Source organism: Bos javanicus, chromosome 10 (genome assembly GCF_032452875.1).
Source record: "Bos javanicus breed banteng chromosome 10, ARS-OSU_banteng_1.0, whole genome shotgun sequence".
Classification (NCBI taxonomy): Eukaryota; Metazoa; Chordata; class Mammalia; order Artiodactyla; family Bovidae; genus Bos; species Bos javanicus.
Window position 1 is genome coordinate 51,658,207 of NC_083877.1, and position 27,293 is coordinate 51,685,499.

General features: G+C 39.3%; 1 protein-coding gene across 2 annotated transcripts in view; it reads right to left on the minus strand.

The window, feature by feature from the left end:
- The window catches only part of AQP9 (aquaporin 9), a 49,440-nt gene extending 24,348 nt beyond the window's left edge, over window positions 1–25,092 (minus strand). The window contains exon 1 of one of the 2 annotated variants that reach the window (XM_061431163.1): window positions 24,650–25,083. In XM_061431163.1, the coding sequence (XP_061287147.1) occupies window positions 24,650–24,760 (111 nt within the window). In that variant the 5' untranslated portion in view covers window positions 24,761–25,083. Of the gene's footprint in view, window positions 1–24,649 lie in introns of both variants that reach the window. The other variant, XM_061431164.1, reaches the window with a different exon arrangement.
- Between the last annotated feature and the right edge of the window lie 2,201 nt (window positions 25,093–27,293).

The following is a 27,293-nucleotide window of genomic DNA, read 5'->3' on the forward strand; positions in this document are numbered from 1 at the left end:
CTCTTGTTGACTGTGATGGCTACTCCATTTCTTCTAAGGGATTCCTACCCACAGTAGTAGATATAATGGTATTCTGAGTTAAATTCACCCATTCCAGTCCATTTTAGTTTGCTGATTCCTAGAATGTCGATGTTCACTCTTGTCATCTCCTGTTTGACCACTTCCAATTTGCCTTGATTCATGGACCTGACATTCCAGGTTCCTATGCAAAATTGCTCTTTACAGCATCGGACCTTGTTTCTATCACCAGTCACATCCACAACTGGGTATTGTTTTTGCTTTGGCTCCATCCCTTCATTCTTTCTGGAGTTATTTCTCCACTGATCTCCAGTAGTGTATTGGGCACTTACCGACCTGGGGAGTTCCTCTTTCAGTATCCTATCATTTTGCCTTTTCATACTGTTCATGGGGTTCTCAAGGCAAGACTACTGAAGTGGTTTGCCATTCCCTTCTCCAGTGGACCACATTCTGTCAGTATGCTAATCTGTTCTGTTTCCTTGGTTGGTGTGTTTCCCAAGTCTACCACCACTCCTTCTGTGCCTGCCATCCACAGACCTCCACTGTCTCTTCTATCTTCATGCCAGGATCCAGCACCTACTTTCTCCAGAAGACTTAGAAAATCACAAAACCATGTAGGGGAGGGAGGGTATTACAAAGCCATGGATCTAGTCTTCACTGTGCTGCCCAAAATCCTCTTTCATATTCTCCCAATTCTTTCACCAAACCTTCTCTTCTCTCATTAGCCCAAGGTACCCAATTCCCTTTCTGAAAATAATACCTCCTTTTACTTGACTCAGAACCTGTTAAGTGGTCTTGAAGATCAATGGAAATTCAGAACATCACATAAACATTGCATTCCAGTTATTCAGTGATATGTAACTATTCCCAAACTTAGTGGTTTAAAATGGCAATGTTTATTTTGCTTGTGAATCTGTCATTTGGGCAAAGTTTGGTAGAGCATCTTATTTCTGTTCCAGTTGGTATCAGATGTGATGATTCAAAACTTGAAGGACTGGAATTATCTGAAAGCTCACTTAGTCACATGCCTAGAGGTTGATGTCAGCAGGCAACTGATGCCTCACCTGGGATGGTGGCCAATACACCTACACGCGGCCTCTGTGTGGCTTAGCCAGGTTCCAGGGGGTGAGCACGGTATAGCCTCCAGAGCCTGCATTCTTAATCCCTGCATTATGCTACCTCTCAGCCATGATTGTGTTGCTTCTGAATTCGATAGCACACCAACTACAACATCTTAAATAACCATTGACCTGGCCCATGTTGGTTGCCTTTAGCGACAGGGAGCTTATTACCACATCGGGTAGCTTGTTCTATGTATTTTTGGTGTTCCAGTGGCTGGGGAGCCCTTCCTTCCATGAAGTTGTAGTCTTTTATCTGGTAACTTCTGTTCATTAGCTCCTGGCTTAGTCTTGGGACCTCAGAGAAGAAGCATCTTTTACACACCAGGCATTCCACTAAGTGGAGGGAGCGAAAAGTCCTCCATGAATTTTTTTCTGCTGGATGTTTTTCCCTTCATCTTGGATCCTTAGGGCTCCTCAGATCCCAATGAGTCTCACCTGGGATAAGCTCAAGGTTGTTAGCACCTCTCTTAAAACACAGAGCCCATGAATGGGCACAATTCTCCCTTATTTTTTTGAAGCCTTTAAAAATGTTTTTTATTTGAGACTGAAATCCTGTACAGATTCTCTTAGAGAATTCTCTAATTCTCTAAATTCTCTCTTAGAAAGAATATGAGGAATATTTAAAAATATAAAGAAAAAAATCACAGTGCCTTTATCTATGAACAGACATTATAAAACCTTGGCTTATTTCTCCCCAGTAATTTAAAAAATATTTATTTATTTAAGTATAATTGACCTACAACACTGTCAACAACAACAACTGACCTACAATGTCAGTTCCAGGTATACAACACAATGATTCATTGTTTTCATACATTACAATGATCTCTGCAAGTCTGATTGCCATCTGTCACTACACAAATTTATTATAATATTACTGACTATGTAATGTGAACTTTGTACCTCTTTAATTTCCCTCACCTATTTCACTCATCCCTCCACTGCCCTCCCCTTTGGCAACCACTTGTTTGCTCTCTATATCCTTGAGTCTGTTTCTATTTGTTATGTTTGTTCATTTATTTTGATTTTATATTCTCTGTTTGACTTATTTTACCTAGCATAATACTCTTGCTGCTGCTGCTGCTTAAGTCGCTTCAGTCGTGTCTGACTCTGTGCGACCCCATAGACGGCAGCCCACCAGGCTCCCCCACCCGTGGGATTCTCCACACAAGAACACTGGAGTGGGTTGCCATTTCCTTCTCCAATGCATGAAAGTGAAAAGTGAAAGTGAAGTCGCTCAGTCATATCCGACTCTTAGCGACCCCATGGACTGCAGCCTACCAGGCTCCTCTGCCCATAGGATTTTCCTGGAGTGGGGTGCCATTGCCTTCTCCATAATACCCTTGAGGTCCATCCATATTGCCACAAATCACACAATTTCATTCTTTTCTTATGGTGGTGTAGTATTCCATTGCATAGACATACCATATCTTCTTTACTCATTAATCTATTGATGGACTCTTAGGTTGTTCCTATATTTTGGCTATGGTAATTAGTACTGCAATGAACATGCTGCTGCTGCTGCTAAGCCACTTCAGTTGCGTCCAACTCTGTGCGACCCCATAGACAGCAGCCCATCAGGCTCCCCCGTCCCTGGGATTCTCCAGGCAAGAACACTGGAGTGGGTTGCCATTTCCTTCTCCAATGTATGAAAGTGAAACATGAAAGTGAAGTCACTCAGTCATGTCTGACTCTTAGCGACCCCATAGACTGCAGCCTACCAGGCTCCTCTGTAATGAACATAGGGGTGCATATAACTTTTCAAATTAGTGTTTATTTTCTTTGGATAAATACCCAGGAATGGAATTGCTGGATCATGTGGTAGTTCTATTTTTAATTTTTTGGGAAACCCCCATCCTGTTTTGTGGCTGTACCAATTTGCATTCCCATGAATAGTGCGTGAAGGTTCCCTTTTCTCCATATCCTTGCCAACACTTGTTATTTGCTGTCTTTTTGATGATAGCCTCTCCCAGGTGTGAGGTGACACCTCACTGTGGTTTTTTTTTTTGGTTATACCATCATAGTTTTCTTTTTCTTTTTAATTTAATTTAATTTTTTAACTTTACAATATTGTATTGGTTTTGCCAAATATCAACATGAATCCACCACAGGTATACATGTGTTCCCCATCCTGAACCCTCCTCCCTCCTCCCTCCCTGTACCATCCCTCTGGGTTGTCTCACTGTGGTTTTGACTTTCATCTCCCTGATGATTAGTGATGTTGAATATCTTTTCATGTGTCTGCTGACCATGTCTTCTTTGGAAAAATGTCTCTTCAGGTCCTATTCACATTTTAAAATTTTGATTTATTTTTTATTGAAGGATAATTGCTTTACAGAATTTTGTTGTTTTCTGTCAAACCTCAATGCACATTTGTTTTTGATGTTGAGTTGTATGAGTTCTTTGCCTATTTGGGATATTAACCCCCTATCAGATATAGGGTTTGCAAATATTTTCTATTTTGTAGGCAATCCTCCCTTGTTTGTACATCATAGCATATTATGCCATCATATTATGCCATGGTAATTAATCACATACCTTCTGTTCATTGCTTCTGTTGCCATCTAGTGGGTCACTTAACCACAGGATGTAATTCAGCTATTCACATATTAATGCCTGGTTTTCCCAATTTTATAAGACTCAGGATCATGTAATGAACTTCTTTGACTTTGCAATAGCATCTAGTATATTGAAGGTAATTAAATACCCAGATCCTAGGTGTTATTTCCAATTATGACACTTGGTGTCTGTGTAAATGCACATGTTACTTCTCAGTCTCAGCTTGCTCATCTATTAAAAAATAATACCTGTTTGCCTTGTTTCATAAGAATTTTCAGCAAAGGTTCAAATGGGGCAACCTTAATGAAGGCACTGTTTAAACAACAAAGGACAATAATAGGTGATGAATATTATTGCCTTTAGTATAGACTCAAAAGCAAAACCCCAATTCAAGGTGAACACATTCAGGCAAAGGGACTCATGGACTTAACCCCTAACTCACTGCCTGGCAATAAAAATGGGAGAGAAAAAACATCTATGACCAAAATTATAAATAGCTGTTATTTCATTCCAAACATGAGATTAAAATTTGTGGAAAGAAGAGAAGTGGGAAAATGACAAGAACTTGAAGGTGTTCTGCGTATTTGTGATTACTTTCCAAAGTGAGGTCATTTCATAGCTGGCAAGATTTTAGTGCTTTTGGTAGTAATGCAAGACTAGAAAAGAGGAGGGGGTAAATACCATAGCTATCAGGATCTGTGCACGCAGGAGTGGGAGAAAGCATTTCATTGGAAAAGGAAGAAAGACATTTGAAAGGCAGAATTGCTACAAAAGATTGACTGGTGAGTGAGGTACCCTCAGTCATTCTCAGTCACCAAAGCCACATGTTCTGGAAATTTTTTTGGTACTCTTTCCTCGTCTCTCTCTTCACCCATGGTCAATTATTTCCATATCTCTTCTGTGGGCTTCTGTGGGGCCTTCTGTGTGTTCTGGCCTGTGTCCCCAGTTCCAGTATCTCCCCACTCAGCTGTCATGCTAGATGAAGTCCAACTTGCACACTGTCCCACACCCACTGCTCAGGAAGTACCAGCACCAGCCCCTCAGCCTGGCTCTCAGGGCTCTCTGGTGCCATGCCTCATGATTCTCAGCCCAGTGTTCTCCCAAGAATAAATCTCCCCATCAGTCAGGCTGGCAACCCATTCACTTTGAGTCCTTTGAACTTGACGCTCATTTCCACCTTTGCACACCTGCTCACGCCATCCCTTCCAGCCCAATATCTTTTCTGCATTTTCCCCAGCCCATATCAGTCTATTCTTCACACTGAGCTAAAATGCTACCTTTTCTGTAGGGCTTTTCTCTGGCAACTGAAGCCCCCAAAGACCTCTCCTGCTTATTTCATCATGTCTTTACAATGTCATTTTATGTTATCCCCACCTTGCCTTATGGCACTCCACCAAGACCATAATGCCCACCAGGTCACTTGTGCTTCTTTATATTCTGTGCTCAAACAGTATTTATAAAAGATATTAAAATATCTAAGCAGAAATGGGAAAAAATCCTGCCTGAAATATCTTTTCTTTCTTTTTTAACGTAGGGTTGGGTCTTGGTTGCGGCACGTGGGGTCTTCATTCTGTCATGTAAGATCTTCTGCTGCGGCACAAGGACTCTGGTTGCAGTGCGTGGGCACTGCAGCGTGCAGGCTCTGGTCGCAGCGCGTGGGCACTGCAGTGTGCAGCCTTGGCAGGTGCAGGTACACGAGCTTAGTCACTCTGCGGCACGTGGGGTCTTAGTTCCCTGACCAGGGATCAAACCCGAGTCCCCTGCATCGCAAGGTATATTCTTAACCACTGGACCACCGGAGAAGCTCCAAAATGCCTTTTCAAGAGAAAAAGTTAGTTTGGGGGCACGATGTAAAAAGTGGGAGGTGTAATTTCTGAGACATACCTCTTGAGACTGTTGGAAAGTTCCCAGCTGAGCCATGAATCCTGTGACAGGCCGACTACTGGACACAGTGTGAAACCTCCCATGATTAAGTGATTACCAGAAACTGAAACGCTGGAGGTGAGGACAAAGACTCATGAGTCCACAGATTTTGTTTCATATGACCCTTCTCAAATCTCCTTTGTATCTACTGTTTCCTTCAAAGTGCTAACCAAGATATTCCTAGCACAGAAGACACAGTGCCTAAAAGACACCCAAAAGATTTGCTTGATACATAAAAGCTGAGCCCTTTTAGAAAAACGGTTCGTGAAGGTTGATGGTTCCTTGGTAAAATGTTGGCAAATGCGTGTACTCTGGGGCCAGGGATTACTGGGGAATTTTGTAGTTGTCACAAGTGATCTGTGATTTCCTGTGCACATCAACATTGTCCAAAGAAGGAAAAAATTAACATGTCTTGTATCTTCAAGGTGTTTTGCCTATTTGTGATTACTCTCCAAAGATGGGTCATTTCACAGTTGGCAAGGCTTTAGTGTTTGGATGTCTGGTGGTTAGGACTTGGTGCTTTCTCTGCTGGGGCTCAGGTTTAATCCCTGGTCAGGGAACTAAGATCCTGCAAGCTGCATGACATGGCCAAAAGAACAAAAACAAACAAAAAAAAACAACAAAGAAAAAAAAGAAGAAGAAAAGAGAAGGGGTGAATACTATTGTTATCAGGGTCTTTGCAGGGCAGGAGTAGAAGAAAGGATTTCAGTGGAAAAGGAAGAAAGACACTTGAAAGGCAGAATTCCTACAAAAGATAGATTGGTGAGTGAAGTAACCCCAGTCATTCCCAGTCACCCAGGTCATACCTTCTAGAATCTTGTGTTTCAGTATTTTCAGAATTAATGGATACTAAAAAACAGTTTCTAGCCTATAGAGTTCCTGAAAATATTCAAAGTTGAAAGAAACTCCTTGGGAAACATTGTCATGGAATTTGTAGTAAAGGCTGAATGAGACATTGACTATCTTTGCTCATCTGGTTAGGGTTTGTGAGTAAAAGAATACAAATACTAGCTACCATCTATTTGATGTTGCTTTGTGCCAATTCTATGCTAAGTGCTGTAATACAGGTACAGTATTATTTCATCATCATCCCATTAACTTAGGATCCCTCTGAAAGGGAAGTATTATTATCTCCATTTTATTGATGAGGAAATTGAGATTGGGAAAGGCCAAGCAATTTTCCCAATGTTACATCATAGAAGGAAGGGAGACAGAAGCAGGGTTTGATGGCAGGCCTGTCTTAGTCACAGGGCTGTGCTCCTAACCATTACATACTGGACAGAGCAAAAGTCATCAGAAGCAAGCAAGGTCCCCAAGAATTCACAGAAAGCTTCAGGGAGGACACTGGGTTTTCCACAGGAGGTAAGATGGGGATACCAGTTCTCCTATCTGCATACTGAGAATAAAGACTGTCTGGGAATGTGGAAGGGTTTGGAGGCAGCAGTCATCTATTACCAAACCACCCAGTATTAAAGGCCTCCCTGTAGACCAGATACAGTCTGAGGAGAAAGTACTGAGGTTGAAGCTCATTTGGAAGCCTCCTCATAGATTCTTCTCTTTGTGACAGGACAGGTGGCTTTTCTGGTGACAACATATGTGGTCACTGTGGTTCAGAAAAACACCAACACTTGTACTTTATTGCTGAAGCTTCCCATGACCTAGAGAAAAATCCTATTCAGCCCCATTTTCCTTCCTTTCTCAGAGATCAATGAGACATGTTGGTGATTAAGTGCAACTTTTTCAGTTCATGCACAACCTATTTTTTTGATTCCTGCGTGCTTGATTTTTAACTCCCCTTGCAGAGAGAGCTTCCACTAGATGACCAAATGCTCACCAGGGGAAATTAGACCTGAAGGCAGAGTGAAACCTTTCCTCTTCTTGTTTTCTTTTGCTTGTTTCTTTCCTCACAGCATCTCCCTGTCTTGTAGTCATCAGCTAAAGACACACTCCTCCCCCTGATGCTGACCAAGCCTGTCCACTCCTGGCTGAGAGAACGGTGGAGTGAGCCTTTTCCACACTTATAAGCCACACTCATGAGCCACGTGGATTTCTTGTGGAGCTGGCCAACATTTAGGGCACTTATTTAGCATTCAAACCTATCACAACGACTAGACTCAAGAAGTCAAACAATTCCACCTCTCTGTCCAGGCCCCACGTGCCCCTTTAATACTTTTTACTGAATCAGAGCCAAAGAACTAAGCCAGGTGGCCATTCCAAAGTGCTCTAGTACCTTCAAAGCATACCTGGCTAGTGCTTTAAAATACTTGTCTAGGAAGCCAATATCCTCCTTTAACCCAGTGGTGCCAGTTTGTGCCCACTGTGGGCAGCAGCAGTGTGATACAAGAACAGGAATCATGTGTGACTGTTCCCCTTATATTGCTGCAGGTCTTCCTGGAAATAGGTAAGGGATATATTTTGAATGAAAATATTCTTCCGTAGGTAATTTGCCATAAAATGATATAAATATTCATAGAACAGAAGTCTGTGTTAAAAGAACATATCTGTGGCAACACATATTTTAAGTAAACTGTTTTGTGTGTAGGTAGGTGAGTGTATGTGTTTTTATCAGATATGTATACATACACTCCTCATATATATATATATATATATATATGACATAAATAATCTCATTTAATCCCAATAAAAACCTAAGGGGGAAAAAAACTGAAACGTGAGGCCAAAGAAATTAAGTAATTTACCCAAGGACTTACAGCGAGTGAAAATATCTTTTTGAATCCCAAATTAACATTTCCATCCAAAATTGATGTTCTTTCACTTCCATGAACAGCCCTTGACTGTGCCTGAGCCAAATAAGTCATTTGTCCAGATTTGTATTTCACAAGTCTGTCTTTCCAAAAACCAAATTGCTGTGCAGCACGGGGAGCCCAGCCTGGTGCTCTGTGATGACCTGGAGGGATGGGAGGGGGGAGGCAGGCGAGGGAGGGAGGGGTGTATGTATAATTATGGCTGATTTGCACTGCTGTATGGCAGAAATCAACACAACATTGTAAAAATTTTAAATAAATATATATATATATATTTAAATTAAAAAATAGAAAAAAAGAAATGCAAAAAAAAAAAAAAAATCAAACTGTAGGAAACAAAGATCTCCAAATCTACAAATACCTCTCATTGAGATTTGGTATTCACTTTTCTTCATCCATTCCTCTCTGTTCATGTACATTTAAAAATTCTAAGTGCCATGCATGCTGCCTGGTGTAGGAGGGATGCAAAAAACCAGACGCAGGGCCTCTTAAAGCTCACAGAGCAGTAGGAGATTTAGGAGCTGGGAACTGCTAAGAATCATGAAAACTGTATGAAGTTTTATGTTACAAGCTTGTTACTCATGAATGGTGTAAGTGTTTATGCCTAGGGAAAGTGCACATGGGGATGTAGTTTTGTAAACCTTACTAACTAGATTATAGAAATTTTGACATTGAAGTCTCCTCAGATTTTTGAATTACTTGATTAATACCCCCAATTATTGAGCCGCCTGACATTAAATCTGAGATATATTAATATATCATATGAGCGTATAACAGATTGATCTCATGCAGAACCTGACTATGATAATATAAGATCAAAATTTATCTTCTGATATTGCCAGAAATAAAATGATTTTTACACTATTGCCTCAACCAATTTTGCCAGGGGGTAGGATGTGGAAGAGAAAAGGAACACAGTCTTGCATGTAGGACTTAGATTTCTATTAGCCAATCCTCTTGTAAACAAGTAATATCAGACAGCAGGCTTAGACCCTCAACAATCTCTCCATCTGTGCTTTCCTGGTGAGAATATTTTGTCTTTGTAGAATGTGGTTCAGGACACCTTCGGAGCAGAGTCACAAACTAGTGGGCCATGGTTGAAGACTGCCTTTAAATAGGATTGACTCAAAGATGTGCTTTGTTTGGCCCACATGGTGATTTTTAGAAATTGCTGCCAGTATTTAAAAATAGAAAAATTACACATAGAAATATGGATTTCTGATCATTCTTGCAAAACTGTAATATTTGATGAAGCTTTACCTCATTCCTGCTTAGACACAGTGGAGATGGTCTGATTGGCAAACGAGATGCCCCCTAAGACATGGTGTACACTGCCCACTTCCTTCCTAACTCCACCAGGCCCATTTCACTCAGATATCTTACCTGTCTGGTTTCAATAAGCTCTGGGGATATTGAGTACCATCTTAAATCCTAGGAAGATAAACCCACTTAGATTTTGGGGCTTGTAACTTTCTGGCCCCACAGACACTATGGTGTTAGCAAACCTGGCCTGAGATGCAAGACAGCCTCCCATTTCCTGGAGGAATCATCTATGGCCATCTTCAAATGAAGGACTAACTATGGGTAAAACTTTATCTAAGTAGGTTAAGTAATAGGAAGACCAAAAAACACAGTCCTATTCTTGAGAAGAAAGGCATTTTGGGGGCTTGTCAGAGTGTCTCCTCTCCCTGTAAGCATTCTGTCTTTTGTCCCTGGAGAGGACGAAGAATAAATCCCCACCTGTCAGGACTCTGGTCTCGGCAAACCTTGGTGCTCCAGCCTGTGCTGTAGGTGTCTATTACCAGAAGAAGTCCCACATCCTACTCCATCTGTCTATATATTAATATACCTATTTATTTTATGTGACTTTGTCTATTGGAACATGCAATAATAATAAAACAACAGAAAACAACAGAAACAACAGAAAACAACAGAAAACAACAGAAACAAATACTGCTTATTGAGTATAATAGCATTATACCCATTAATTCTCGCGAGGACCCAATGAGTCCAGCTCCTCTTATTGTCTCCGCTTTACATATAAGGAAACAAAGATTAGAGAGGTTAAGAGGTCAAGAGAATTTCTCACATTCACAGAGGTAGCAAGCAATAAGGTCCAGGTTTGATTGTACTTAATTTTGGCCACTGGATGGGTGAATGAGCAAGCATTTACAGCATGTAGACAATGGACAAAGTGTCTCAGTTCTATTACTTCCATAATAGAAGCACCAATACTTTGGCCACCTGATGTGAAGAACTGACTCATTGGAAAAGACCCTGATGCTGGGAAAGATTGAAGGTCAAAGGAGAAGGAGGGCAGCAGAGGATGAGATGGTTAGATAGCATCACTGACTCAATGGACATGAGTTTGAGCAAACTCTGGGAGATAATGAAGGACAGGGAAGCCTGGCATGCTACAGTCCATGGGGTTGCAAAGAGTTGGACATAACTTAGTGACTGAACAACATTCCTCCCAATATTAAATCCCCATTTAAAAAGTGAAAAACTGGATGACTTAACAAAAAATCCTATTGCTAACAAGTGACGGAATCTGAATCTGGAGACAACTTCTGTGCTTCCCAGTCCTGTGTTTCTCCTGTGACAACTGCTGCTATCTCGTTGGGGTTACTTGGTTTCTTTATTAGGACAGAATGCCTCTTTATGCACGGCTTTCCAGTTGGTTAGATTTCCAATTGGAAAATAAAACTTTCTCACTCATAACAAAAATAGTCACAAAGAACTTACACTGAAATCTGGACATTCTGGTTAAAAATAAAGTATTGGGTGGCGTGTAACCTGAGATAATATCAGAACACAATCAATCACCTCTAAGAACCAGTTGTACTTCAAAAGAGATGATATTAAGACAGGCTCATAAAAAGAGAGGAATCTGAGATTTGAGAACCAAGTGAATGGGCAAATGGCCAATCTTACAGCTCTCTAAGTAGAAGAGTACCCAGAACCAACACAGATCTCAGAAATGAGAGGTGGCTAAACTCCACTATTTCCACTAAGCTGAAAAGAATAGTGACCTCCTTTTCTGATCTGCACCCAGTCACTCATTCCCTCAGCTCACCCTAAATAATGCCAGAATAGGGGTCAGAATAAGAAACTAATGGATAATTTGTTAAGGTGTGTGTGTGTTCATATCAGGATAAGGGGCTGAATGTGATGGGTATGGATGGGAGGTTGCTGAAGACAATTCTCACTTCATTCAGAGTCAAGTATATTTCAGGTCACTCTCAATCTGGAAGATCCTTGAAGATGGAAGGGTTTAGAGCCCTGATTTGTTTCTTAGTTTCATTCCAGAGCTTGCAGTTCCTAACGTATGTTCCATGGATCATCAGTTCCATGAGACGCTCCTCACAAAATGGGGGTTCTCACCAAGTTAGTCTGGGGACAGCTGTATATTCTAGTCCCTCTTAGAGATTTACAGTGAAGGTTAAAGGCTCCAATAATTCCTACAGTTGCAAAAACTGCTTAGCTTGGTTTCCAAAGTGTATTTGGGAAGGACAGCATTTTCTTTCACGTAGTTCTTGCGTGCATTTTACAGAACTGGTGTTCTTCAGAACAGTTTGAGCAACTCCCTAAATCACTTGGAAGAGATAAATTCCGCTGAGTGAGCTCTTTTATGGGGAGCAGAGAAATGAAGAAAGTATTCATGAACATGTAGAAAATTTTCAGTTATAAAGGGCATATGATAAAATATGAGAATTAGTGTCCTTCTCACTCCAGATTTCATATTTTATTCTCTACAGGTAACTAACAACAATATTTTCTGGTGTATCCTGTTAAACGTGTGTACATTTTATATAAATGGGAATATTTTCTACCTGCTTTTTCATTTTAAAAGCTTAGTGAGTCTTTCTATATCAGCATATGAATATTGGCCTCATTATCTTTAACAGCTGCTTAAGAGTCCGTTACAGCAGTACACTCCAATTTCTTTAAACTACCTGTTGATAGAGGCATAGGATTTAGGGGGAGGTTTCCTGGAAAGAAAGAGATTAAGCCATGTAGACTTATTCTAGGATGAGGACTAAGCCCTCAGGTCCTTTTTGGTCTTGATTGACTGTCCTGGTTGTGTAGCTTAGAGTGTATCAGCTATCAAGATGGCTAGGGGGTGGGGTGCACATTCTGACATATTTACTTTTAAAGCATTTGCTTTGCTTTGCAGGGTCAGTGAACATAGCAGTCCTAACTTAGACATGAAATAAACTGCCCACTAGATGCATAAAGTGACTACTGGGTGCTTTTACATCCTGATTGATTCTATGGATTGTGATCTCATTTCTATGAGGCTTCCCTCCCTCATAGTCCTCATATTATGAGTCCTCTGCATCACAAGGCTGATAAATAAGGAGGAGCCAGCTTCTGCTTTCATCCCACATTCTCCTTTCTTGTCAAGTAATGAGAACATGTTGCAACAAACTTTGTCACTAAAAACTAAGCAGCTATACTTCTGGAGAGTAAAAAACGAAAATACTTCCCTTTCAAAAGTAATGAAAATCGCCAGTTTTCTGGGACAAAATTAAAACTCAGGGATCACAGAGTTTATTTTTTGAAAGAATCAAATGTGGTTTTATGAGTCTGCAGCCCTTAGATCAGTGACTCAGAACAGACTTTTCTCCCCAGGTCCTTTGGAACTCTGGAATTTCCCAAGTTAGTCTGGCCCTTCATGTTCACTGCTGATAAGGGGAAGACTGCAGGGAAGTCCTTCTTCAGCTGATACTGACTCAGAGTCTAAGGATTTGAAGAGATTCAGCCTCATTTGGAGAAAGCATAGGGTTTCCCCCTGACTTGCCTCTTGAGATATATGTATGCAGGTCAGGAAGCAACAGTTAAAACTGGACATGGAACAACAGACTGGTTCCAAATAGGAAAAGGAGTTCATCAAGGCTGTATATTGTCACCCTTCTTATTTAACTTATATGCCGAGTACATCATGAGAAACGTTGGGCTGGATGAAGCACAAGCTGTAATCAAGATTGCCAGGGGAAATAATAATAATCTCAGACATGCAGATGATACCACCCTTATGGCAGAAAGCAAAGAACTAAAGAGCCTCTTGATGAAAGTCAAAGAGGAGAATGAAAAAGTTGGCTTCAAACTCAACATTCAGAAAACTAAGATCATGGTATCTGGTCCCATCATTCATGGCAAATAGATGGGGAAACAATGGAAACAGTGACAGACTTTATTTTGGGGGGCTTCAAAATCACTGCAGATGGTGACTGCAGCCATGAAATTAAAAGACGCTTACTACTTGGAAGAAAAGCTTTGACCAACCTAGACAGCATATTAAAAAGCAGAGACATTACTTTGTCAACAAAGGTCCATCTATTCAAAGCTATGGTTTTTCCAGTGGTCATGTATGGATGTGAGAGTTGGACTAGAAAGAAAGCTGAGCACTGAAGAATTGATGCTTTTGAACTGTGGTGTTGGAGAAGACTTTTGAGAGTCCCTTGGACTGCAAGGAGATCCAATCAGTCCATCCTAAAGGAAATTAGTCCTGAATATTCATTGGAAGGACTGATGATGAAGCTGAAACTCCAATACTTTGGCCACATAATGTGAAGAACTGACTTATTTGAAAAGACCCTGATTCTGGGCAAGATTGAAGACAGGAGGAAAAGGGGACAACAGAGAATGAGGTGGTTGGATGGCATCACCGACTCAATGGACATGAATTTGAGTAAACTCTGGGAGTTGGTGATGGACAGGGAGGCCTGGTGTGCTGCAGTCCATGGGGTTGCAAAGAGTCGGACACGACTGAGCGACTGAACTGAACTGAACTGAACTGATAGGGTTTCCTAGTCACTCAAGGTCACATATTCCAGGTGGGAGAAAGGGAGTGGAGAGCTCTTCACCACTGCACCCACCCATCAGCCTTCTCCTTTTCAGTTTTCCACCTTATGGTAATCATTTCTGGTTGGTGATATACCTGGGCAACCTAGCAGAAGCAAATGCACACCTGTCCTGGAAGAGCAACGCCATAATTTGGGCCCTAAAGATTTCCCACACTGAAGAATAAACCTTCCTAAAGAGCTTACAATACAAATTCACAAAACACTAAAGGAAATGATCCTTTGTGAATGAAGCAGTGGATAAAATAAGCAGGAGGATTACCAACTCCAAAACTTGAGATGATGGGAATAAAATACCATAAAATACTGTAAATATGTTAGACTTCAGTTAAACAGATTAAAAAAAAAACACATAAGGAGAGAAAAGCAATTAAGTACAAGAACCAAATGGAATTTCTAGAAATGAAAACATATTAAGGAAACAGAAGACTTAATAAACATATTAAACAGAAGCCTAGATATAACTGAATAGGGAATTAGTGAATCAGCAGATTTGAGAGCACTACACAAAATTCATCATGGAGAGGTTTAGATGGATTTGTCAAAGTGGTTGGGAGAGGTAATGAAAAAAGTGAGAGCATCAAGCATATATACAAGTATAATAGGAATTCTGAAAGAAAAAAATAGAGTCTGGAGGAGAGAAAAGATGATAAAGCTGAGAATTTTCCAGAATTGGTGAAAATTGCAAATCTTAAAATTGAAGATGAACAATGAATCCTGGGCACTACAAAAAAAAAAATAAATTCATTCCTAGTCATATTATAGTAAAGTTTCAGGAGAAAAGGGGAAATTTGTAATAGTAGTCAGAGAAATGCAGATTATTAAGGACAAAAATTAGACCAATAATAGACTTGTCAATAGCAATAATAAAGATACTGAGATGATACCTGCAAATTGCTAAAGAAAACCAATCATCAACCTAAAACTTATCAGCGAATTTATCATTGAAGCTTGAGAGTGAAATAAAGACATAGTCAGACAAACAAAGACTACCTTCCTGAAAAATTTCCTTAAGAAAGCTTTTTTTTTTTTTTTTACTGCACAAAGAAGCCAGCATCTGAAAGAAAATAAAGGGTGAATGCAGTAATGATTAACAAATAAATTGGTAATTGATAGTAAATTCAAATAAGTATTCACTATTCAAAACACTAATATTAAGCACAATGAGTAGTATAATATTAGATAATAATGCCATAAGATGGAGTAGTTGATTACAATTAGGCTTTTATAACATTTTTGTGTTGGTCAGAAGGAAAGAGATGTTAATTCATTTTAAAGTTTGTTAGTGCAATAATACATTTTTTTAAATGTAAGGATAAGTACTTAAAGAATAGAAAGAGTAAGCAGAGGAGAAAAGGGAGAAATAAAACTGATGGGAGAATCAACTCAATGGGAGGATGTAAGAAATGTCAAAGCAGAAGCTAAGTGGAAAACATAGAAACCACATTAAAAATTAAAGAACAAAATGCATATATGTGTATAATTGAGTCATTTTGCTGTATAGCAGAGATTAGCGCATTATAAATCAAAATATTTCATTAAAAAATAAATGAAGATTAAAGGGCATCACAGGTGCAGCAGAGATTTTTAAAAGCTGGAAGCCAATACTATGAAAAATCATTTCAAAATTACTACTTTCACTATATTAATTTTGAAAATATTAAAAAAATTTAAAAACTACATTTGCAAACAGAAATGAAGCACAGTTCTCTGGAAAAAATGAATTGCCAAAATAGAATTAATAACAGAACATCTAAATGAAACATAGCTTTAGAGAAATCTACTTTCAAACATTTCTCTTTCTTTTTCATTTCACATGCTAAGTAATCTTTAATGAACGATAATCCTCATTTTATACAAAGGGTTCCATAAAACAAAAAGTGGGAAAAAAATTCCAATATATTTCATGAAGTTAATATGCTGCTGGTAATAAAAGTAGACAGGACAATATAACAATTGAAATTATAGTCCAGATCCTTAATAAAACATTGCAAACTAAATGCTGTGATTAGGTGAGAATTAATCTCAGGAATGTAAGGATGATTTAACACTAAAAATATTTATCAATGTAATTTTCTTTATCAACAGATAAGAACAGAAACCCATATGGTTATCTCAATAGATGCAGAAACGTATTTTTTTTTTAATTCAACAATTGTTCCTAATCAGAGTTTTAGTAAATGAGAAAGAGATAGGAATTTCCTTTCTCACATCAAGAATGTCTACCCAAAACCAACAGCAACTATTGTTTAATGGTAAAATATACGAAGCAGATTTTTAAAAGTTGAGGACAGAACAAGAATGACACAATTATAACTTCTAGTAACATTGAACAAGAGGTTCTGATTATAATAAGAAGAAATTAAATATTTAAGGACTAAAAAGAAAGAAAATTAAAAACTCCCATATTCTCAGAGAAAAAGGTATTATCTATGTCAGTACAGTCCAATAGAATATTTTTCGATGAGTGAAAAGTTCTATTATTGTATCTCTGCTGTCCAATATGGTAGTCAATAGTCATATATGGTTCTTGAGCACATAAAATAGAACTAGGAAGGGTGGAAACTAAATTTCTTATTTTATTTAAGATTAATTTTAAGTAGCCACATATGGGTAGTGGCACTCAAATTTGACAGCCTTGAACTATATGGAATATCTAAGACAATCTTAGACTTATTTGAATTAATAAGAGAATGACCAAGTTTGCTGAATGCAAAATCAATATATAACACTCAGTATTGTTTCTAAACACTAGTAATAACCAATTAGAAAATATCATTTAAAAGGTACTGTTCACAGCAGTGATCATAACCAAAGATAGCTAGAACTATATCAAACAAAAATAAATGAATGACTAATACCAAGTAAATTATAAAACTTTGGAAAGAAATATGAAAGCAGACCTATGAATGAAGAATTATTTATGGGTGAGCAGATTCACCATTTCAAAATGTCAATTCTGTCCAGAATACTGTAAATTCCATGCAATTCCAGTCAAAATCTCTACAGGGTATGTATGTAACTTGATAAGCAGATCCTAAAAGTCATGTGGAAGACTAAAAGGCTAAAAATAGCTAAGACAGTATTAAAAAAATAACAAGGAAGAAAAACACCAGATAACAAAAATTATTTAGAAAGCAATTATAACAAAAATATGTGGCAGTGGTATGGTTTTGGACAGAGAGATCAATGGAACTGAATAAAGTCTAGATATACACCACATTTATATGGGAACTGGTATATAATACAGATGGCATTACAACCAGTAGAGATAAGACAGACTAGTCAAAATGGTGCTGGAACAACTTGCAATCCTTCCAAATAAAGAGACACCTACTCTACATTCTACCCCAAAATAAATTCTACACAGGGAACTATACTCAGTATTCTATAAAAATCTATAATGGAAAAGAACCTGAAAAATATATATACCTATATATGTATATGTATGTAACTGAATCACTGTGCTGAAACTAGCACAACTTTGTAAATCAACTATACTTCAATAATTTTTTTTAAATTCTAATAATTTAAGCATCTAAATGTGAAAAGCAAAATATTAAGCTGTAATTAAAACACAAAATATTTTTCATGTCTGGTTTTAATTATCAGTATCCTATAACCAATAAGAAAAAGTAGAAAAACAAAACAAAGAAAAAATATGCGGAGGATCTGAAGAAGCAATTTCCAGAGGCAAAAAATCTCAAAGTTCAGTAAACATGAAGATCAACTGCACTAGAAATTCATTAAAATTTCTAGTGAACTTTCATTTCCTGTATATCAAATGGACAAAAATAGAAAGTTGAAGCATATCAAGAGTTGACGAGTATATGGAAATGGGAATTCTTATATTACTGCCTATAGTATAAATTTGAAACCACTTTGGAGAGCAATGTTAAAATACACATAAAGGTGAAGATCGACACACCCAAGGCCAAAAAAACCCACTTTTAAAAGAGGAACTCATGTACCCGGAGGCCTGAACAGGATGTCCTTAACAGCAGAGTTGGTAACAGTGACGTGCTGCAAACGTTAACAGTTCATGACGCGAATGGATATACACACTCGCTGTCCGGCACAACAGTTAAAATGAATCACCCACGTCAACATGGCCCCAAATAGATAAATCTCAAAAAATGTCTTCAAGGGGAAAAAATCTCAAATGGTAGAAGGTATAAAAACTATGAAGCCACACATATAAGTTTATGAAACATCCAAAATAGTAACATAGATTGTCATGAGAGGCGATGCTGCTGCTGCTGCTAAGTCGCTTCAGTCGTGTCCGACTCTGTGCGACCCCATAGACGGCAGCCCATCAGGTGCCACCGTCCCTGGGATTCTCCAGGCAAGAACACTGAAGAGGTTTGCCATTTCCTTCTCCAATGCATGAAAGTGAAAAGTGAAAGTGAAGTCGCTCAGTCGTGTCCGACACTTAGCGACCCCATGGACTGCAGCCTACCAGGCTTCTCCGTCCATGGGATTTTCCAGGCAAGAGTAGGTAAAGTGCAAAAGCACGTGCAAGAATGAAGAGAACCCAGAGAGGTCTGATTCTAAATCCAGTTCCACCACACATTTGCCTGTAAGCAAGATGTTCCATATACTAAGCCTTCATTTCCCCACCTGTAAAATAAGAACAGTTTCCTTATCTCACTAGATTTTTCCAGGATTAGAGTGAGTGTTAATGCCCTTCAGCATCCTTTGACTTCATTACATAACTGTATCTGGAGTGAGAGAATCTTCCACCTCAGGCCCCTCTGCATCGGTGTTGAAGGCACAGGGCAAGAACCCACATAAGAGCTCATGGTTGGCTCTTCCACACTTCAGATTTAGAACCTTGGGCTTTCTTAAAGTGACAGAGCACCCACATGCAGAAGTACAGATGCAGGAAAGGCAGAGTACTAGACATACACTGTAAATAAATAAAATAAGCAGATAGCGTTGGCGATGGATCTTCTTTCCCATGTTCTGCTATGGTAGAAAGAGCATTTGATGGAATTCTGTGAGCGAGCCTATGGGTCTCTGTTTCCTCACTGGAAAGACACAGGGATCAGACAACAGAGACAACTTCATCCCAGTGCAAGGGCCTATGGATGAGGATCCTTCCACGGCTCTGGGAAACAAGCCATCCAAGATCAACAGAGGCTCCCGGCCTATTATTGGCCAGCACATTGACAACTCTAGCTCTGTGGGATCCACAGTCCTGGAGGTTGTAGGCCTGGAGTAGGGCACAGCTTTGCAAAGCTACAAGGTTGAACCAAGCAGAGAGAAGACAGGACAGGGGCATTTCCAGCCAGAGAGGAAGACAGAAGATTTATAAAGTCTCTTAAGGGCCCCTTCCTCTTAGTTCCTTTGTTCTAAGCCACAGATTGGTCTCACAGAGGAGGATCTAGAAAACAGAAATATTAGGGGAAGAACAGAGTGCCATGCATGGCCAACATGTTTATTAGAGCCATGAAGAGATGGTTGAACCACCTTAGAGTTCTGATGTTACAGGGGGTTTGAACGTGTTTGTAGGTGGTCATGCCTGGGTGCTCAGTTGCTAAGTCATATCTGACTCTTTGTGACTTCATGGACTGTAGCCCACCAGGCTCCTCTGTCTATCGCATTCTCCAGGCAAGAATACCAGAGTGGACTGCCATTTAAGAAGTCTAAAAACTTCATGCTAATAGATCCTCTATGAAATGTTCATGTCATGGTCATGTCTGTCCTATATAATAATCTTTTGACACAATACTGTCTAATGTATTTTAGGCTATAAAATTAACAAAGTTCTCTTGGACTTCCACATGGAAGGTGTTAATTCTCATTGAATACTGGTATTGGGTTGGCCAAAAATTTTCATTTAAGTTTTTGTGAGATGTAATAGAAAAACCCAGACGAAATTTTTGGCCAACCAAATAGATTAGGAATGACTGAAGTCAAGATATTAAGCCTAGCTCTTATGTTCATGGGCTGGGTGACCTTGGGTGAACCTCTTGATTGTGTTACATCTGTTTTCCCATCTGGCAAAATGGAGTTCATCATGTTTCTCGTTCCCTCCCTTCTTCCCTCCCTCTCCCCCTCCTCTCCATGGAGAGTTATAAAAAATAAGCAACAGCCCAGATAAAAAAACACTCCATGCCTCTTAGAGGAAAAGCAGAGTGGAAACCCAAGGCACAATATGTGTATAAGACAGGACTACTGGGCTCCATGCTGATTCCTAGGACCTATAATTGCATCAGCCTGTGCCTTAGCTTCCCACCAACAAGAAGGGCAAAGGACATCCACCCTTACTCTTACCTCATAGTTGTCCTACCAGTCTCTAGGAACTCCAGATAATGTAGTAGGCCAGGGTTGCCCTAAATTACACCCTGCAAAGTGGCCTTAGTTTAAGAACTGGCTAATTTTAAGAACTTTCCTATTTCACACTGAATGCTAACCCTATATTCTCTAGTTTCAACAGCTTCCTAATATGGACCAGACCTATTCCAAGATCTGAGCACACTTTGTAATAATCATTTGAGAGCCCTATAATTTCTGTAACCAGCCTCTGCACTTTCTATTTCCCTTCAGGGTACAGATCAAAGGTATTACTTTTAGCAAAAGTACTTGCATTATTTCATTCTTAGATAGGCCAAAAGGTAGATGTCTAATGTACAGGTTTGACAGGGTGAGGGGAAAAATGTAAGGTCTTTTCCAATATACAAGTAGATGCCATCCACTCCTAAGTCCAGCCCTGGAAGGATGTCCTTCCACCATAAGGGGAGATATGGCCACTGGCTGGGTTGTTCACCTTAGCATCTTCAATAGGATGGTCTCTGTATCAAAGAATCCTGGAATGTTTGGAGAGAGAGGAGGGTATACAGAATAGTGAGGAGTGAACATAGATCCTGTGAGAAATGATGAGAGATCTTGGGAAGTTCAGCCTCCTAAAGGAATTATTAATTCAACACACATTGATGGGTTTCTTTTATGTATGGGCAGAGTTCTGTAGTCAATTCTAGGGAAAGGTATGGGCACGATGCCCAGGAGGGGACAAAGCAGCTATTTTTAAATACTACAAAGACTCTCAAGTAAAAGAGCAGAAGGATCAAGGGGAAAGGGAGCTAACATGTAATGAGCTTCATGTGTCAGGAATTTTACATGTAGTGTATATTTAATGTGCAACCTGAAACCCACACGTCATGGGCCCACATGCAGGGGGCTGAGAAGATTGTTCTCTGCCTTCACCTTTACACCAGTCCACTTGAATTGAGTAGTTTTTTCTTCTTGGTGGCCCAACTAACGATCTGGTCTCATCAGGTGCTCATTAATTAAACACATATGCACACAGTGTTAACTCAAGGCTCCAGTCTATGGAAATATTAAAGCAGAGTCTGATTTACTATCTATCAGGGACACTACCAAAGGAATTCCAGCAATGGGTGGAAGTATGCGGAAAGCGTAGGGGCTATAATTAGAAAGAACCCCAGTTCACTGCAAAACCCACTGGTTTTGGGCAGTTACTTCATCTCTTTGAGCCCTCATTTCTCCAACTGTTTATGAGTGATAAATGTAGGTAAAGAAGCTAACAAACAGTAGATACTTATTACTTACTCCCCATATTTGCAGCTCAGTGCTTCTAAACCTCTTTTCTGTGATAGGAAAGATGCACTGCAACCTGTCTTCCTCACACCAGTAAAGGCAGAAAGGCCTGCCTATCCCAATGTCTGGACTTCCCTGGTGACTCAGCAGTAAAGAATCCTCCTGTAATGTAGACAATGCGGGTTTGATCCCTGGGTTGGGAAGATCCCCTGGAGAAGGAAATGGCAACCTACTCCAGTATTCTTTCTGGGAAAATCCCATGGACAGAGGAGCTTGGTGGGATACAGTCCATGGGTTCACAAGAGTCGGACACTACTTAGCGACTAAACCACCACCACCATCCATCCCAATGTCTAAAAGGCCAAATTAGAGCTAATTTTTTAGCTTATGACTTAATTATTTTAATATACAGAGAATTTTTCATGGAACTTCTCTTCCCTTAAAGCTACCAGTAGCCCTTATCAGTCATTTATACCACAGTGTGAATGAGCTTGAGATGCTTCCCTTAAGAGCACTTTTCAAGATTGGGTTGAAGATGGCATCAGACTCCCAGTGTCTGGGTGAAAATTATCTTTACAAATAAAGTGAGTCCTTCATATACACGCTGCCATTTTTTAGTGCTCCCTTTGCTCCATGCCTTATCAACATGCAAACTTTTTACTAGAGAAAGTAAGGCAAAATGTACATTTTCTAATAAAGCAGAAATAATTACTTTGGATAAGCTTTGAGCAAGACCATGTAGATTTATTAAAAACCAAAATTTTAATTTACATGTATATTGAAAAAACATATTTTTGCAGAATTTTCTTGTTTATACATCCCCACAAGCCTCAACAAAATTGAATATTATAATCAGAAAGATTTCATCAGGGTTCATTTTAGAACAGTATAAATAGAAATCGAACATTTCAGGAAATGATTGGCTTTAGCTGGAAGATACAAAATTTAATTTTTCAGCATACAGTGTCAAGATATTATTTCTGTAGTTCCCACCTTGAGTTGTAGGGGAAGACACATTACTATTTGCATAAGCAGAATAGTGAATGGCTAAAAGCCGCTTTCATTTACTCAATTAGACAGGATGAGATTATGAAATAGATTCTTATGAAGAAATAAAGAGGGTTTTAACTTTTTCTGGTTACAAAATACACAGATGTTTAGCTCACTTCCTCCTCTATTTTATTTGCAGAGCACTTAGAATTGTAACTGAATTTACTTCACTTCTCTGTTTCACAGGTCACCCTGAGGATAAAGTTAGGCTGGGATAACCACCACTCTTCCCTTTGGGACCAAATTGTCAAGGAACATGACCACAGGATTTCTGACTCCCTGAGGGCAATTTTTCAGTAAAGAGTGACTAGAATCAGAAGAATCTTGGACTTTTATTTTCTCTCTCTTTTCCTTCCAACGCCCTTCTCCCCAACACTGCCCCCATCTAACTAAGTCACGTAGATGAGAGGGGAGGATGGTCAAGAGGGAATGTAAGAAATTGTCCTAATACCTTGAAGATACTTGAATGAATCATGTACAAAGAGGTTTTCAGAAACCAGAAAACATATTGCTCTGTCTCATTTTACACTAATTCAATTTTTTGAGTCCATATTTATTTCTTAGTCTTGGATTAGTCTCCTGAAATGTTATGTATTTACACAAATCAAAGGACTTTAAAAAATGAGGTATAATTAGCATATAGCAATATGATAGTTCAGGTGTACAATATACTAATTCAATATTTGTTTATATAGTAAAATGAGCATCACAATAAATCTAACTAATGACTATCTGCATACATAGTTATACATTTTTTTCTTGTGATGAGAACTTTTAAAATATAATCTTAGCAATTTTCATATATGTAATATAATACTATTAACTATAGTCACCATGATGCATATCACCCAAGAACTTTTAATGTACAAAGTTTATGGATAATCCTCTATAATCTTAAAAATGAAATTATTCATAAATGGAGTAGGGAATCTTTGAGCAGATTTTTGTTGTTTTAAAGCAAGTTAAAATCAGTAGCAGCTACTCACGAAAATAATCACACATTTAACTTTTTCTCACTAATGGTTTGAGGCCAGCTAAAAATTCAAGATACAGAGAATGATGGAACATGCAACAGGATGAAAACCTAGAGCCCATGTCACTTAAGTAAACTTTCCAGACTTTTATTAATAGCTATGCAAATCTTCAGGCAAAATCCTCTAAATTTTCTTAGAATACATCCTTCCTTTATATCTGACAATTTTTTATAACTGTCTAATTGAAACTCTTTAGAGATTAGTTTGAGTTAAATAGAGGTGGAGAATAATATAAAACTACAGCTGGACCATTGCACAGTACACGATTTCTACCTAATAAATTACTGCATATTTTAATTTAGTAAAAATCAAGTGATCTGACAACACAATCTTTGCCAGCACTTGTGATAACAAGCTGTCTCTTGGCATCCATATTTATTGATTATTGATAAATCAGCTTAACATTTTTGGGGAAATAAGCAGGGTATAAATCAGTTAAGCAAAGGGAAAAATTTTCTAACAGCTAACTTTAGTCACAAAGTCATTTTAGAGCCTGAGTAAATCTGTAAAATGAAAAAAGTACTTCATGCCCCTCTTCCTCTCTCATCCACTTTCGTGGCTAAATGGAGTGAGTAAGCAGAAACCTAAAATGTTGGCCACTGAGTAGCCAAACAGCCTGGAAGTAACTTGCTGATTGCTGAAAGAAGTGAGTCTAATGATGAACTCAAAACAAAGATAATTTTTATCATCAGCTAGGTTACAAGTGAGGCATCCTTGGTTCAAAATTCAGGAAATCAGAAAATACTCACAATCATTATAAATGTACCCAAGAACTCGGAGAGCGTTTCCTTGGCTAAAGTGTTCTTCAAGACCAATCTCTGCTTCAAGCTTTTTTTCTTTTGTTCCATCTCAGGCTGCATCTTGGGGCTTCTTCAAAGACCACTCGTTTCACCAACACCTGCTTCTGCTGATCCCTACTTCACTGGCACATAAAAGTTTTTAACAGCTGCTCACAGGTTCCTGGTGATGTCTGATTCAGTTATCCAGTCCCAATTAGAACCCGTGGTTTACTCCTCTGGTGGTGAAGTTGTCATTCCGTGGTTGCTGCTGTTTATTTGAAATGGCGAGGTAGAACCTGAAATCCTGAAAACAACCCTTTTTGTGCCTGATGGATTAATCATTACCTTTCTTTTCATGGTACTTTTTTTCTCTGTTGTTTTTTTTTTTTTCTTCAAGAGATGAGAAAAGAGATGTATTGGTTGCGTCGTTGCCAAACCACAGCGATGGGCTGCAGTCCAGGAGAGATTTACATGTTGCACAATTGCAAGCTTCTGACTTTTTTTTTTCTATTTAGAAATGGTTGGTTGAAGTGTAGCTTGGAATTGTCAAATCAGGCACATATATATCCAGTGTAAACATTCTTCTCTGAAGGCACTTTCATGCACATTATAGAACATGAGTAAAATATAGATGTGTCGTTCTGCAAAATTAATCATGCTTTTTTTCTTCCAATAACATTTCAGTGATTTAATTACAGCTCCCTGATGATGTTGAGACCACTGCATTTGTTCCAGAGAAGAAGAAATTACCATGTCTGTGCTCAGTGTCTCAGTCACTCTTTGTGACCCCATGGACTGTAACCCACCAGGCTCCTCTGTCCATGGGATTATCCCAGGAAGAACACCAGAGCGGGTTGCCATTTCCTTCTCCAGGGCCTCTTCTTGACCCAGGGATCCAACCTGCATCTCCTAGCAGGCAGATTCTTTACCACTGAGCCACCTGGGAAGACCTGAAGAAATTAACATACAGAGAGACAATTGCAAGTTTCACATGGCAAGTCTGTAGAACAGAATGGGATCTCCCGTTTGGATCCTATAGCTGGGATTCATTTACCCAAGATAGCTTGGAATCAAGAATCAGGATGATGGATAAACGAACTTCTTAAGACGCATTCTAGTTCGAAAACCAAGTTGCTCTCTTTCATTTACCATGAAATACTTAGGCAAAATCTATAGTAAGTAAACAACAATAGCTTGAAAGTCTATACTGCTTAGAGATCACTGAGTTAGAAAGAGCTCAACCTGAGTATATGTCACCCCAATTAAACAAGAAAGGGAGTAAAGATACCTAAACAAGGCTCCTGGGTTATATTTTTTAAGTTTGATGAATAACATCCCGGCAGACAGCAAACTGTGTTCGAGACGAGCTTCTCATCACATCAAACGTTCAAGTCTTGTTTTTCAAAACTAGTTTGAAGAAGTAGAATCCAGTGGTTGTTTCTGAATCCCAAAACAGTCCCATGGAATTTGTACCCAGGCTGTGTGCTTCTTCCCAACTCTCCCACAGAGAAGCCAGCTCTGTTTCAGGCCCTCCCCTATCTTTGCAGGAGGCCCACAGTTATTCCCAGTTAAGGAGGCAGATTGGAAGAGAAGGAAGGGCCTGGAGAAAAGAGCTGCAGATATTTCAAGGACAGAAGACATACCTAGTGTATAATTGAAATCAAGAGTTTGGGTCTAAAGAGATTATAACTTGCCTGAGAATATGCCATTGCCAAAACAGTAATCAAGTATTTGACTAACTCCTGGTTAAATTATGGATACTATTGTCTAGAAGAGTTATTTATGACTGCACTAAGTACCCAAGTACCAGTGGATGGACCAGAGAAACAGGACTTTATTGTTGTGTTTACAACTGATACCACACAAGGGTGTTCTCTGCTTTCCACTCCCTCACCTAACAAACATTTATGGCACACTCATTGTGTGCTGTGCCAAGCACTGTACTTAACACAAGCACGTGGGGTTCTTGCCCCTTAAAGAGCTCAGAGTCTCATGAGGGAAGCAAGCATGAGTGAAATAATCATATACACAGAAATGTGAAATCACAGCAGAGATGTATGCTATGGAGGTAGAGGATATATTTCTATGAGCAAATATAAGCAGGGAATTTCACCTTGCTGGAGATCTCTGATAGCTTCTCTAAGGATATCATGTCTGAGCTGAGATCAGAAGGAAGGAAAGAGGTTAATCACATGAAGTGGGGAATGTCTTGGGGGGTGAGGATGGGAACGGTATAATGTGTAGCCAAGAATGAGAGAAATGACTGGCTCCCAGAGGCAGCAAAGGAGTACAGAGCAAAATGAGCCTAATTCAGGGGACAGACCATACTGAGCCTTGTAAATCATGTTCAAGATAAGAGCAATAATAAGTCACTGAAGTGGTTTAAGCAGAAACAGGACACCATTAGATTTGAGTATTAAAAAAAAAGTATTTGTTATTTTTGGCGGCACTCGGTTTTCAGTGCTACGTTTGGGCTTTCTCTAGTTATGGCGAGTGGGGACTCTGTTGAGGTGTGGGGTCTTCTCTTTCTGTGGAGCACGGGCTCTAGGCACGTGGGCTCAGTAGTTGCAGCTTGCGGGCTCTAGAATGCAGGCTTAATAGTTGTGGTGCCTGG